Below are 16,100 nucleotides of genomic sequence, written 5' to 3'. Positions count from 1 at the left end.
GGTGCCCGAGTCTTGATGAGCATCAGTCATTGGCGACGCTATCATTGGCGACGCTATCATTGGCTACCGGAAGCCTGAGGTGTGCCATACTTACTCCGGCAGCGGGATCTACTTCCACGGAGCCATCCCCCCATTCGACTGAATGGGATCAATATTGGGATTCAGCGTTCCACGATAGGGGTAAAACGGAGCGATAGGAGCGCATGAAATCTAGACCTCGAAGACTGCTCCGTAGGTGACGATCCCGACTGAGCCCTTGTATGAAAATCCTGCAGATCAGCGGAGTAGGTTTCCTTATGCGAGATAGCGACTGGGCGCAGTTACGTCCGTGATCATGCATATCCACATGCGCAATCCATTGGAAATTCACTCGCCTCACTACTACCTGGAGTCTTGCTAGGTATCAGATTTTCACGGCCCCACCGCCTGCAGCGTTTCGTGTAGAGCTGCGGTTACACAAGACAAAGCAGGGTATCATTTACTCATCTATCAAGCTGACACCGCCTTTAACACCCAAGAAGCTATATGATATCTGCTATTACATGGGTGCAATGTAACCTGGGTATCTCGGATACCACGGCTTATCCACACGTTGCTTCCATCCGCTTTCATCGGTGATGAGTCTGAGGTTTGCCGATTTTGAGAGGGTGGTGCTACCATTCGCTTCGCGAGTGGTGGAGAGGAAGAAGGAGTTAAGTAATTATATCCGAACACATGAAAGGGGTGGACATCGCCTCGAAACCGAATCCCTGAGCGTCCAAAAGGCTACCTCGACCAGCCTTATTAGGACCGAGATTTCACTTTGCAACTACAGGGTTCGCCGCATTCGAAAAACATCCGTCATCGAGCGCCTCGACAATCAACAAAATCTATCGCGTGCTTTGCCACCCACGCTGTTGGCCTGTGGCCTTCTACTTTAAGTCAACCTCGCCTCAACGTGGGGCTCTGCAGAAGAAGGCATTCTGAAGCTTTCATTCGAGGACCTGATTAGCTATGACGGACAATAAATCTGGTACTATATAACTAGTGGATATAGAAGGTACCCTAAGAGTAAAACACGCGTCTGGTGGTTAAAAAGAAATTATCCTCGTTCCCGCTTCGTCTAATAATCTTAATAATCTTCTAAATTAAATAGCTAAACGAAAGCTACTATCGATATTATATATCTTTATATACGTATATTATCTATATCTATATCTATATTAATAGTTTTAAAATAGCTATATATTCGCTATTAATATTACTTCTATTACGTTATATTTAATTTTAGATTTTATAAAATAAGATATTAACTTAATTTTAAATAATTTAAATACGAATATAGATTATATAGTTTAATTACTTTACTTCTTTATAATATTAATACTAAAGAGTAATAATTCTTACTTTTTAATATAAAGCTATTTATTTTAATAATCTCTTATCTTATAATATAATAAGCGATTTATATTTCTAGTTACGATAATTATAATAATTATAAGTTTAAATCTAACTTTATAAAAACTAATTATTCTAATACTTCTAAAAGACTATTATAATATAGATATCTTTATAAGTAAAGAAGATATATCGATTAATTAGAATTATTAGAAAATCGTTTTCGATAATAATATAATTAATATAATTAATTTATATAAGAATTCTAATAATATAATAAATAAGACGTTATAATTAAAAATAAGAATAAAAAGATTAAGATTATTTATAACTTTTTAATAAAAGAGAAGTTAAAAGACTTTTATAAATATAAGATTTATTAAAAGTATTTAAGTCTTAATAATAAAGATAATAATAGCTATAGCGATTAAATAATTTAAAAATTAAAAAATTTAAATATTAATTAAGATTTTAATCGAGAAGAATATTATAATATAGATTTTATAATTATAGATTTTATATTAGAATACTAGCGAATAAAATCTCTATAATATAATATTAGAAAAGAATTAGAAATAATAATAATTTTATTTATAAATTAAGTAATTTAAAAAATCGATATTCTAGCTATCTAAAAATTTTACTTTATAGAATATAATAAATCTTTATATAATTTTAATTTTAGCGCTTTTTATCTAGTATATTAATTTAAAAAAAATATAAGAATTTATTTTTATATTAATAAAAAGCTTAATTAAGATCGATAAAAGATCGAATATCTATTAAGAGATATATATATATTAAGAATATAGCTAAAGAAGAATAAGAGCGAGAATTAATTAAAGATAATCTTTATTTATAATATATATAATTTAAGTCTAATATTAATAAATAAAAGTAATCTCTTTAATTTATTTATAACTAAGAAATAATTAAATAATTAAAAAGAATATATTAGTATATATAATAGAATAAGATAGAACTAAGCTTGAAAATCTTGAATTTATATATATAGTTAATTATTAATTCGAGTTCTATACGCTTTTTAATTAGATCGACTAAGTTAGCTCGATAGCCCTTCCGCGCCTCCCTTATTAAAAATTTATATATAGAAGTTTTATACTTTAAAGTACTTAGCTTACGATATATATAGTTACTTTATAATTCCTTAAATTATAGAGCTCGCTTTACGCTTTCTAACGCTATAAAAATTATAAAGTTTAATCTACTATTAGTAAATTAAATAGATATTTAAATATAATAGTTATAATAGTTATATTAAACGCGTTCGAGTTCGAATAATAATTCTTTCATCTATTTATATAATTATTCTTCTTCTATAATTCTATTAATTTATTAATTATAAATAAATTAGCTCTCGATATTCCTTATCTAAATATTACTAAATATCTAAGATATATATTCCTTTCGTCTATATTTTAAATCTCTTATTAATAGTAATCGAGGCCGTAAGCGAGCTTAATAGCTATTTACTACTACTTATAAACGCGTTAAAAGATTCTTAAAAAGAGTCTAAACGAATATATTCTTCTCTATATACTTCTTTTAAACTAGCGATAGATAGATTAAATTAATATTTAAATATTATAATTATATTAAACGCGTTTAATTTAGATATATATATTTCTTTTACTCGCCTCTTAAAGCCTCTATTAACATTTTTAAATTATCTCTTAACGAATTTACTATTATTAATAATCGAGGCCGTAAGCGAGTTTAATAGCTATCTATTACTACTTATAAATATATTAAAAAACTCTTAAAAAGAGCTTAAATAAATATATTTTTCTTTATATACTTCTTTTAAGTTAGTAGTAGATAAATTAAATTAATATTTAAATATTATAATTATATTAAACGCGTTCGAGATTAAACTATAATTCTTCTATCTATTTATATAATTATTCTTCTTTTTTTATTCTATTAATTCTATTAATTCTATTAATTCTATTAATTCTACTAATTCTATTAATTCTACTAATTTCATTAATATAAATATATTTATCCTCGATATTCTCGCACTTAATTAAATAAGAGAAGAATCTATAATAGACGAATATAAAGAATATTATAGAGAATATTACGAAGATAGTTATTAGTAGTAATAATATAATAAACTTACTCTTTATAATCTTATATTAATTTACTTAACTAGTATAAGAGAAGTTAATATAGTAGACGAATATAAAGAATATTATAAAGAAATTAAGTAATAATAAGATCTCTAGCATTAAGAATATAGCTTAGCTCTTTAAGATTCCACGTTATATACTCTTTACGATTCTATATTAAATTATTACTTAGTAAGCGAAGAATATTACTATAATTTAATCTATTATTCTTATTATATTAATATAATATATTACTATAATAACGTTATAAGAGAAGAATCTATTACGACGATTATAGCTAATTAGACCTCTATAGAAGAAATATTAAACGATATATATTTAAATAAATTGAAATCGTTCGATATCTTACTCTAATAGCTATTTTATTATTCGAAAGATTTTACTATAATAGAAGATAATATGAAATTCATATCACTAATTAATATATTATCTCTATTTCTTTTCGATATTTTAATACTTCTTATTATAAGAATATAGTCTTTCTCTATTTTTTATAGATAATTATTACGAATTAATTCTTTATACTCGATATATCTTTCTAATTAAGTCTTAGCGCGCCTCTCTCCGTATATATATATCTATATATTATATAGATTAAATTAATTTTATAATAGTAAAAGTAGATTAAAAACGTATAGTAAGCGATTAGAGTTCGATTTAACTTAGAGCTAAGACTAAAATTCGATTTAACTTAAAAGAATTTAACTCTATAAATTTAATTTATAGATCTTTACTTATATAGTATATATAGATAGTTAATCTACTATTATATATAAATAAATAATAGACTTAGATTATACTAATTATATATTCTTCGATAAGAATAAATTTATTAATTATTAATTATATCGTATAGATATTATAATAGCTAATAAGATTATTATTTAGATATAGAGCTACGATATAGTTAAAATAAAATAATTATTATAAAATAGATTTAATAATATCGTAAAAGTTAGTAAAGTCTTATATATTCTAAATTTTATATACGAATTATTTTCGATTAGTCAAGTTATATAAAAAGAATTTAAAATTATCTTTTTTAATAATAATTATTATATTCTTTAAGATAGTAAGCTTATTAATAGCGCTTTAAAAATAAATAATATTTATATTCTTAATATCTTATAATCTATAATTAAGGTTTTAATATTTATTTAGAAGAATATAAAGATTTTAATAATAAGTTTAATATTTAATAAGAAAGCTATTAAGCTATAATATCGTTAAATAAAATATCTAAATAAGATAAACTTTAAGAGACTAATTAATATAAGTAAGAGTATTATACTAATTTAGAAACCTCGAATTAGATTAATATATAAGATCTATTTTAAGACTAAATTTATATAAAAGATTTTAAAAAGAGTATAATATGAGGTACTCGAAAAACTCGATAAGATTTATATAAACTTGAAAAGATCTTTTAATATATTATTTATTAATAGAGTTAAGTACTATATATTTCTAATTAATTAAGTAACTCTTTAAATCTAATACTTTATATATAAGTATAAAAATAAAATCTTTAAATTATTTTATAACTAGAAAATTTAGATAAAAAATAAATTTAATTATAAGATTAAGATAGTTCGTTTAGATAATAATATCGAATTTATTAATAGTAAGTTTAAAGAATATTTTAAGAACTTCGAAATTATATAGAAGTCTATCGTACTCTATACGTCTAAATAAAATGAACTTAGTGAGATATAAAATCGAATTATTATAAATAGAATAAAGACTATACTTTTTAACTCGAAGTTATCTTACTATTTATAATTAGAATTACTTTATATTAAAGTATATTAAAAGAATAGAAGTTCTATTACTCGCCTTTAGAGTATAATATTATATAAGATATAAATAGATAAATAATTATATCTCGACTATATAAAGATTATCGACTATATTATTTAGATATATATATTTAAGAAAAAGTATAAGAAGCTCGATAAATATAGTAAGAAGTGTTATCTAATTAACTACGAAGATATAAATATCTTTTAGATATAAAATTTAGTCACTCGATAAGTAAAACGATCCTTCTATATCGATTTTAATAAATTACGAATAATAACTACTACGATCTTAAATATCGGCTATTAACTAGTCGAGGCTATTAATAATAATATAATAGATATATTTAATATAGAGAATAACTCTATAGTATATTAATATATATCTAAGACTAATATCGATATAAGTCTTATTAATATAAATAAAATTAGAAATATTCTTTTTAATAAAAATATCGAAGAAATTAAAGAAGTCGAAGATATAAGAGATAGTAATATAGGCTTAGAAGGATTTAACGATAAAGATATTAAAGAGATATCTCGAGATAGTCTTATTACTTATTTAGATCTATATCTCGATATAATATATAATTTTTAACTAAAACGAAATTCTATATCTTTTTAAAAAGTTCTTTTAAATAATAAATAGAGTAATACTAATATATGAGTTTAAATAGTTATTACTTATATTAAATATAATAAGACTTTTAAATCGAAATATCTATACTATAGATAAATTATATTAAGTTATAAGAATCTAGATTATTATAACTTCGATTTTATTTTCGATCTCGCTATTACTATTTAGTAAATAATTAATATAAGATATTAATAGACTATTACGAAGATTAATAATTTTAAATTATTAATCTATAATTAGATAATAGCTAGTCTCTATATTAAATAATAAAAGAAGACTATAAATAAGTAAATAAATTTCTTTATTATAATAAATATTTAAAAGCTTATTTCGAGAATAAAGAATATATTAATCTTTATTAATAGATAGATCTATAAGATAAAGAAGAAACTTAATAACTTTATTCTCTATAAAGTACGCTAGATAATTTAAGATTTTAAATAAATCTATAGCGTTAATTACGATTAAACCTTTATCTTAGTTATTAAGTCTATATTATTTAAAATACTATTTATAATTATAATATACTATAATCTAGACTATAAATAAATAAATATTATTATTATATTTCTTAATATATTATTAAAGAGAATTATTTATATAAAATAGTTTAAAGAGTATAAGAAGAAAGATAATAAAGTATATTTGTTATTTAGAGTACTATATAGTCTAAAATAGTTATTATAAGAATAATATTTTACTTTATAAAACTTTCTTATATTAAAGAATTTAAATTTATCGAATTCGATTACTTACTCTTTATTAATAAGAAAATATAACTTATCGTTAGTATATATATAAATAATATCTAGATTTATAGTCTAAAAGAATTAAAATAGATATTAAAGTTTAAACGAGATCTTTATAAACGATTCGCTATAACCAATCTCGGGCTATACTTATATTATTTAGATATAGAAATCTAAAGAAATCGAAGAAAGAGAATTATTCGAATTATATAAACGATATATCTAAGAAAGATATTATTACGATTTAATATAATTAATTATATATTTATCTCTATATTAATAATAGTAAATATTTAATTATAAGAGAAATTAATTAATAAAGCTAAATTAGAAGTTATTTAGAAGTATTAATTAATAATAAGATCGATAATATACTTTATAATTTAAACTCGTTCGAATATCTATTTTATTATTATAATTCTTTCTCGATATAATTATAACTTTAATTTAAAATATATTATAATCGTTAAATAAGTTATTTATTATCTAAAAAAAATACTAACTTATAATATTATATATAAAATAACTAATATATTAAAAGACTATATGAATACTAATTAAATCTTAATCTTAGAAATTTATCGATTTTTTAAAATCTATATATTCTTATTCTATAATAAGATAATTAATTAAATATCTAAATAATAATAGTTTATTATATTATTATCTTATAAGATTAAATATATAACTTAGACTTAGATAGTAAAAAAAGCTATTTAATTAATTAAACTTCTAAGCGAATTAGATATTAGCTTTAAATTATTTAATAGACTAATACTAATTAAAGTAGATAATTAGAGAGTTATTATATTAACTAAAGACTCTTACTTCTACTTACGTATTAAGTATATTAATATTTAATAATATTTTATACGAGATTAAGTGAAAATAGAAGTAATTATATTTAAATAGATATTTATTAATAATATAATTATAAATAAACTTATTAAAGCTCTTATTAATAATAAATTCGCTATATTTATATATTAAATTAAATTTAAGAAGAGCGAATAAAAGAAATAGTCTAAATTTAAATTATATGGAAGTATTAAAACTAATAGTATTTTTAATTATTATTTTAGACTATATAAAAGTATTAAAATCAACTAATAGAACTACTAGCCGAAAAGATATAATATATCCCATGGGATATTCCATATCAAGTGATACCATATCGTACTCGGGTATGATATGGGTAGGGTCGGATACCATTCCATTTTTCTGGTATGGGTTCGGGATCTTGGCGGGATATATCACGGTATAGTATATCTATAATATCATACCATGGAATGGTATATGTATGGGATATCCCGTTGGGATTTCTATATTTAGAAGTATAAAGTAGCTATTCTAATCATCATTCTGGTCAACGGCTAATCGTATCTACCCCCATTCGATATACTACCATGGCTACCACTACCATGGCTACCACTACCATGGCTACCACTACCATGGCTGCTACTATCATGGCTGGCACTACCATGGCTGGCACTACCATGTCTACCACTACCATGGCTGCTACTATCATGGCTGCCACTACCATGACTATCACTCACTATCATAACTATCACTACCATAGCTACTGTCGAAATGTGGCCCCCGCGCATCCCAGCCACCGTATTCTTCAGCCACCTGATTTTGTACTGCATTTAGGACCTGGCCCCGGAGAGGTTTTGGAGAATCAATCCGTCCGTTCTACACATCACATACCTGATATTTTAACAGCTACCACTACCATGGCTATCACTATTTATTATTCAAATAGCCTACTATCATATGGTAGTTATGGTAGTGGTAGTCATGGTAGTGGTAGTCATGGTAGTGCCAGTCATGGTAGTGCCAGCCATGGTAGTGCCAGCCATGGTAGTGGTAGACATGGTAGTGCCAGCCATGATAGTGCCAGCCATGGTAGTGCCAGCCATGGTAGTGGTAGACATGGTAGTGCCAGCCATGGTAGTGCCAGCCATGATAGTAGCAGCCATGGTAGTGGTAGACATGGTAGTGCCAGCCATGGTAGTGCCAGCCATGGTTGGCCAGAATGATGACTAGAATAGCTACTTATACTTCTAAATATAGAAATCCCAACGGGATATCCCATACATATACCATTCCATGGTATGATACCACAGATATACCATACCGTGGTATATCCCGCCAAGATCCCATACCATACCAGGTATGGGATCATGCAAATCTCAATAACCCATACCATACCAGAGTATGGTATGGCAGGTCAATATCCCATACCATACCATACCTTTCCGGCCAGTAAATAGAAGGCTAGGATTTCTATACACTACTAAGTTCTAAATAGATATTATGACTACGCCTTATAGTAATAAATAGTTTTAGTGTGGCTTTACACCATAGATAGGTAGTTACCTCCATCCTTACTACATACTTCTTCATAGAACATGATAATGAACAACCATTCTACATGATATGAGATCATTGAGTGTATACCATTTCCAATACTTAGTAAGTATACTCTTCTTTTGCTGATCAGCGTTGCTCAACTTCTGGGAACTAGAAATGTATGAACACGTCTATTCCTAAGCATTTCGCTAACAAGCTAGTGACAGATGCACCTAGAGACCTCCAGTAACTTGTACGGCGTAACCGTCAACCCTTTCAATCGATCATCAACCTCTGGTGGTAGCTCTGGTGGAGAGGGATCATTGATGGGTCTTCGTGGTAGTTGTCTTGGAGTCGGAACAGATGTCGGTTTGGCTCTCCATTACCTCAATCTATTTGGAGGAATTATAATGCTAATTCCCTATAGGTGGCAGTATCCGCTCTCTCGCTGCCAACAATGGACTCTTTGGTCTCCGCTCAACCACCTCTCGTATTCCTTTGATGGGTAAGACCTCCCTGAAAATTGGTTCCGGACATGTTCAGGGTACACTGGGTCCATTAAGCACAAGTCTTGAGGGTGTGAAGTTGTTTATGAAAACTGTACTTGCTGCGAAGCCGTGGATCACCGACCCCGGCCTGATCCCAATCCCTTGGCGCGATGAAGAGAGTTACTTCCAGAGTGACGGCTACAAGAAGATTAAGATTGCTGTTCTATGGAGTGACGCAGTCGTGAACCCACATCCACCCATAAATAGAGCTCTTAAGGAAGTTGTTAATGGATTGGAAGCCATACAAGCATAACTTTGCGTGGGAGTTAATCGTAAGCTCCGCCATTTACTGGTTCACTAGAATTAACACGTTGAAAATTTGTATTGACGCATGTGAAGGCAAGCCTTTACTATATGGATGGGGGAGATCAAACTACGGAGTTGATCGAATCTTCTGGTAAACCGTGGCGTCCACTATCAGAATTTATCATAAAGGAGAATCCATACGTCAAGCATCGTACTGCTGCGGAGGTTCTAGAGGTGAAGGCAAACAGAGATAAATACTGTTATGAGTACACACAGCGTAAGTCTCCCCAAAGTCGTACATGTTGTTTATGTACAAGCTTGAACTCTATAGATTGGAATTCAACTGCCACCGGCGTGACTAATAACGGGGAGGGCGCTGTGGATGTGATCCTCTGTCCTGCTACTCCGGGCGTGGCGCCACCGTTAGATTCCAGTCGTTACTGGGGTTATACGAGTCAATGGAATCTTCTTGACTATCCCGCGCTAGTATTCCCAGTAACGACGGTGGACCCAGCTTTTGATATTCAAGATGCCGACTATGTATCAAAAAATGAGCAGGATCGATATAATCATAACCTTTGTGAGTTCTCAATATCTCTGTATACAATCTTTATATCAAAGCTTTGGAAGTGTTAATGTCTGACGACTTAAGACGATGGACCCGAGAGGTACCTAGGATTACCAGTATCACTGCAGCTGGTTGGCAGAAGATTTGAGGATGAAAAAGTATGTTTGTGATACTCCCATACCAAAGTACCCTGCTAATTGACGCTTAAAATAAATAGGTCGTCGAGGCTTTGGATTATATGAAGGAGAAGTTGGGACTTCCTTTTGCTGGAGGAACAGAGCCTAGTGCTAAGCTTTGAAATGCTTTTTCGTTTGTGACTGGATCAACGGAGTCAAGCAATGCGCGTGCTCAAGTGCGAGCACTCAATTGTTACTGATTTCCTGCACATTTACGTACATTCGTTCCTAGTCGCAAAAATTGACGTTCAGCCCCTCAGCCTAAGACCCTGCGACTCAGAAGTGAAATTTAGACTGATCCCAATACCGGCGGACCAGTCTCGATCTATATTGACATATAGATTGGGCCAGTAAAGCATTTGACAGCGGAAAGTGTAGGATGAAATGAGGGCTTTAGTGATATTAAGTCGGGCTTTGTTAGGGCCGCCCCGTGTAGATGAGATTCCAGCATTATTGTACGAGCAAGAATGTCTGACCTTGTCCAAAAGCGCTGTGTTCTTGCAAAGTGTACACTAAATGAGAGGAAACGAGGCCAACTTGACTCCGGACAGTCCCCCTCCGACAGTCCCCCGTCTATACTAATGCAGCCTCCCGCGCACGATCTACACATTAAGCCTTCAACCCCCAAGCCACTCACCCGAGTAGTAAAAAAGCCTATACACCCTAAGTAAATAGAGATTACTATCTTCCCCTCAGCAGAAATTTTACGCTGCGCAACGAGGCGGGGTGGGGCGGGGTTTTGGGTACTAGTACCCAACACCACCCCGCTCCGGGCCGGGGTTTCAACGGGGTGGGGTCGGGTCGGGGCGGTGTTTTTCCACGGGGTAACGGGGGCACCCCGTTACCCCCGCCAAGCGTTCAAATATGTGCTGGGGCGCGGGCTTCCCAATAGTGAAAAGCTTGCCGAGTACTGGTTTTTGACTGTTTAATTCTTAGGGAGACTTCCTAAAACCCCTCGGACCCTTCGAAAACTCTTTAAAGGCTCTTCGAGAGCTTCTATAAAGAGGCTGTCAAAGTAAACTCGAAATTTAATTATTTTAATAATATTTAATTAATTTCGAGTTTACTTTGATAGCCCCTCGATAGAAACTCTCGAAGAGCCTTTAAAGAGCTTCGAAGGATTTAAGGGTTTTTAAAGGATCTAACTCTAAGAATCGAGAGAGACGTTATAATTTATTTAATATACTTAGAGGGAGACTCTCTAAAACCCCCCTAACCCTTCGAGGGCTCTCCGAGGGCTCTTCGAGAGCTCTCTAAGAGCTTTTATCGAAGAGGCTTTTCTTATAAGCTCGATAGTTAGACGAATATTATATTAAATTTTATCTACGCTATATTATTTAAAAGCGTATAAATAATTCTATAACTCTATGTATTTAGTTTATTATTATATCTTTAATAAAATAAAAAAAAAAAAAAAAGATAGATTTAAGAATTTTAAAATTCTTTTTCAACTTTCTCTTTTAGATATATTTATATATACTCGCGTTTAGATCGAAAATAAAGAAATAAGATATATTTTAAATTAAAAATAGTAAAATTCGATAATCTAATTAATTACTAGCTTCTTAGCGTAGAATCTATTCTTATTCTTAAGTCTTAAGTATTAAGAAAGTAAGCTTTTTAATTAGATTAGCTCGAAGCTATTACTTTAATAACGTCTTTATAATATTCTCTATAGCGCCTTAATCTCATATATCTTATTATCTTTCTAAGTATCTATATCTTATACTCTTATTTAGATTATAATATTATATTCTATACTCTATTTTATTCTATTTTTAATATATTTTATTAAAATTTAGAGAGATTACTTAGAGATATTTAGAGTTTATTAAGATAACGAAGTATACTTCGAAACCTCGCTTTCGAATCGAAGCGAGGTTAGAGTTTCGAGGAAACTCGAAACCTCGATCCGAAATCTCACCCCGACCTCGACTCTACTTTAAGATCGATAGGGGGGTTTTACTAATCATATCTGAAGAGTCTTAGTAAAATTATAGGCGGGGAATATTTCGACTCGTATTAATAAGATATAGGGTATAAGTAGCTATAGTATAAAATAAAATCGTATTTTATAGAGATTCTAGAAGTATTTTTAAATTCTAGAAGATTTCTTACTTAGAAGATCTCTAGATTAGAAGATCTTCTCGATATTAATATTAATAACTAAGTTATATTTTATATCTTAGTCTAATACTACTATAATCTCTTATTATATATCTTAGCTTATATTATCTTAATCTATATTATCTTAGTTAACTACTATTTATAAGAATCTCGAGTATAATATTCTTACGAGAACTTTTACTAAATCGCTCGAATCTGAAATTAGAAATAAAAAAGCGTAAATATAATATATAATAGTTAAATTTCGAAAATAAGACTTAATACTCGTATTTACGGAAATTTTCATAGAAGACTCGCTTTCTTAGAAGACTCCCAGAAGGATTTTTAAGTTACGATATTATAATATTGAAATATACCTAATATGAGAAAAACTTATAAGAGAATTTTAGAGTAGATATGATAAATCTTATCATAAATCTTTGTTTATAAATAATGCTTATGGTATTATTATTATATAACTAGCCTATACGAAGTATTACGAAAAACCCTCTACCGACCTTATAGTATCCTCTAAAATTCTATCGAAGTTTCTCGTCTCGTTACGCAGCGTAAGTAGAATTATCTATATTATTAAATAATTCTCTATATAATAGCTTATTATTTAATTATTATCGTCTATTATAATTTAAAATCTTTTATAATAATAAGAGTAGATTATTAAAAATTTTATATAAAATATAAATGAAATAGTCTTACTTCTTATAGTAACTTACGAGTTAAAGTATATAAGTTTTTTTATTATTCGAGTTACGATTATCTAAGTTAGATTAAAATTATATTTAAATAAAATTCTTTTATTTTATTAATTTCGAAATAATTATTTATAGCGATAATATAATATTTAATTTCGAAATAATTATTTATAGCGATAATATAATATTTAAATTAATATATATAAAAGAATAAGATAGAATTAAGCTTAAAAATCCTAAATTTATATATATAGCTAATTATTAATTCGAGGTTATTACGTCTTTTAGCTAGATCGACTAACTTATTATAAGTAAATAAATTAATATTCGTAATTATCAAAATCTCGCCCTTCTACGCCTTTCTTATTAAAAAAACAGATATATATTATTAATATATAGAATTTTTTTTTTTTTTTCTATTAAAATTCTAAGATTTTTTTTTAATTTTAAAGCGCTATTTATGCTTTTCGAATTTTAAAATTTTTTGAAATTTAGTCTTATAATTATTTAAGCGTAAGGAATTTAAATATCGCTTATTAAAGTTCGCTTATTAAAGATTACTTATCTATTTACTCGATAGCTTTAATTAAAATAATAATTATAAATTTAATTTATAGACCTTTACTCGTTTTATTATAAATAGTTTAAAGAGAATATAATTATAATAGATAAAAAAATTATATTAAATATTTAAAAAGTATTAAAATAAAAGTATATTATAGAATAAAATATAAGTAAATAAAATATATTTAATTATTAAGTATAATACTTATTAAATTACTTATCTAATAATGTTTATATAAAGAGAATACTTATATATATAGAGTTAATAAACTATTAATATATTTATAAGAGTAAAAGTATAAGAAGCGAATTAATAGACTCGCTTATATTGCTTATTAGACTATAAGCTATATAGCTAAGACGAGTATCTAATATACTTAATAAAGTCTTAAATACTTACGAATCTTCTTTCTCTTTCTTTTTTTTTTAGTTATTAATTTATTTAATAATCGATTTATCTATTCTATTAATTATATATCTAGATCTTATAATTATATAATTATTATATAGTTCTATTAAAAGAAGCTTTATTATTTTATAATTTTAATAACTTTATTTATATAAAGTTATCTAGTTTAACTATAATAAATAACTCGCGAGCTAGTTTTATTAATTTATAAAATAGAAATATTTTATTATAATTAATTAGCGATATTTTTAATTTAATAAATTATTTTTATTAAAATATATTTATTATATAATTAAGCGATTATAATATTAATTCTAATATTAATAGAAATTCTAATAATATTATTAATGAAAATAATAATTATTAAAGCGTTATATCTAATAATTCTCTATTTATAAATAAAGACTCTTGCTTTATAAATTTAATTTAAATTTAATACTATTAATTTCTAGAGCTTAATATTAAAAAGTAGCTAGTTATTAAAAAATTTAAATTAATTAAAATATAGAATATATAAGAATATCGCTATAAGTATAGCGATAATTATTATTATAATTTAAGCTATAAAAAGATAAGTATTATTAAAATATTTAATATATAGTATCTTAATAATTATAGCTTAATAGTTATATTTCTTTAAGATTATAATAATTTTATCACCTTAACATTTTATATTAATTTTTATATAAATAAAGAAAAGATTTATTAATCTTCTATTTTATTAATAAATATTAAGAAGTAGATCTAAAGAAATATTAAGAATACGATATTATATAATATTAGAAAATTTATTTAGAAGAAATATAAAGAATAATATTTAAATTAAGTTCGTAATTTAGTTTATAATTTAGCTATTAAGTCTTATAATATAAAATATTAATTAATTAAAGTAATTATAAGAAACGCGTAATTAATAGCTAGCTTTAATAATTATCTTATTATACTTTAATTATAATAAGATCGCTATATAATTAATTTAAAATATATAAAAGCTTTATAAGATAGAGTAATAGAGAAAATTTCTTTAAAAGCTATAAAGAAGACTATTTAATTTATTATCTATATTATATTATTATAATAATATTAAAATATAAAGTAAAGATTATAAAAAATAAAAGAGCTTTTTACTTTAGATAAGATTTACTTTAATAATAAAATAAGTAATTAGAGAAGTAGTAATTAATAATATATAAAGCTTAAAGAATAATATATAAAGAATTAATAAGATTAAAAGAAGAGTTTATTTTTATTAATATTATAAGATTAAAAGCTTATATGAATTAAATTTAAAGATAGCGACTCTTATATTAAGCTTAAGATATTTTTTATTAAAATATAATATTATAATTATAAATAGTTAGAGTATTATAAGAATTCTTTTAAATATTTAAATTATATTATAAGTAATAAAATATATAATTATAAATTAAGTAAAGAAAAAAGATAAAGTCTAATACTTATTATTATAATATTAAATATATTATTAATTCAATAATAATTTTACTCTCTATTATTAAGAGGTAAAATTATTATATTAAATAAAAAGTGTGAGATAACTATCTTAATAGATATCGATAATAAAGAAATCTTTATATCGTAATCTTTTATTAAAAAGATATAGATTTCTAAATTTAAATACGCGCTAATAATAATATATATTATTAATAAAAGTATAATTTAGTCTTTAATCTTATGAA

At 26.4% G+C, this 16,100-nt stretch overlaps 1 protein-coding gene across 1 annotated transcript; it reads left to right on the top strand.

Annotated features, from left to right (window-relative positions):
• Positions 1–9,300: 9,300 nt before the first annotated feature.
• Positions 9,301–9,874, top strand: HO133_001410 (uncharacterized protein; the record flags this gene model as incomplete). Its single annotated transcript, XM_037292340.1, has 2 exons — positions 9,301–9,442; positions 9,501–9,874. 2 exons carry the CDS (start codon positions 9,301–9,303, stop codon positions 9,872–9,874), a joined length of 516 nt encoding a protein of 171 aa, XP_037151759.1.
• Positions 9,875–16,100: the final 6,226 nt, after the last annotated feature.

Source organism: Letharia lupina, assembly GCF_014066315.1.
Source record: "Letharia lupina isolate WasteWater1 chromosome Unknown contig_12, whole genome shotgun sequence".
In the NCBI taxonomy this organism is placed as follows: Eukaryota; Fungi; Ascomycota; class Lecanoromycetes; order Lecanorales; family Parmeliaceae; genus Letharia; species Letharia lupina.
Note: the sequence above shows the minus strand (reverse complement) of the source record. Positions and strands in the feature narration are given on the sequence as shown.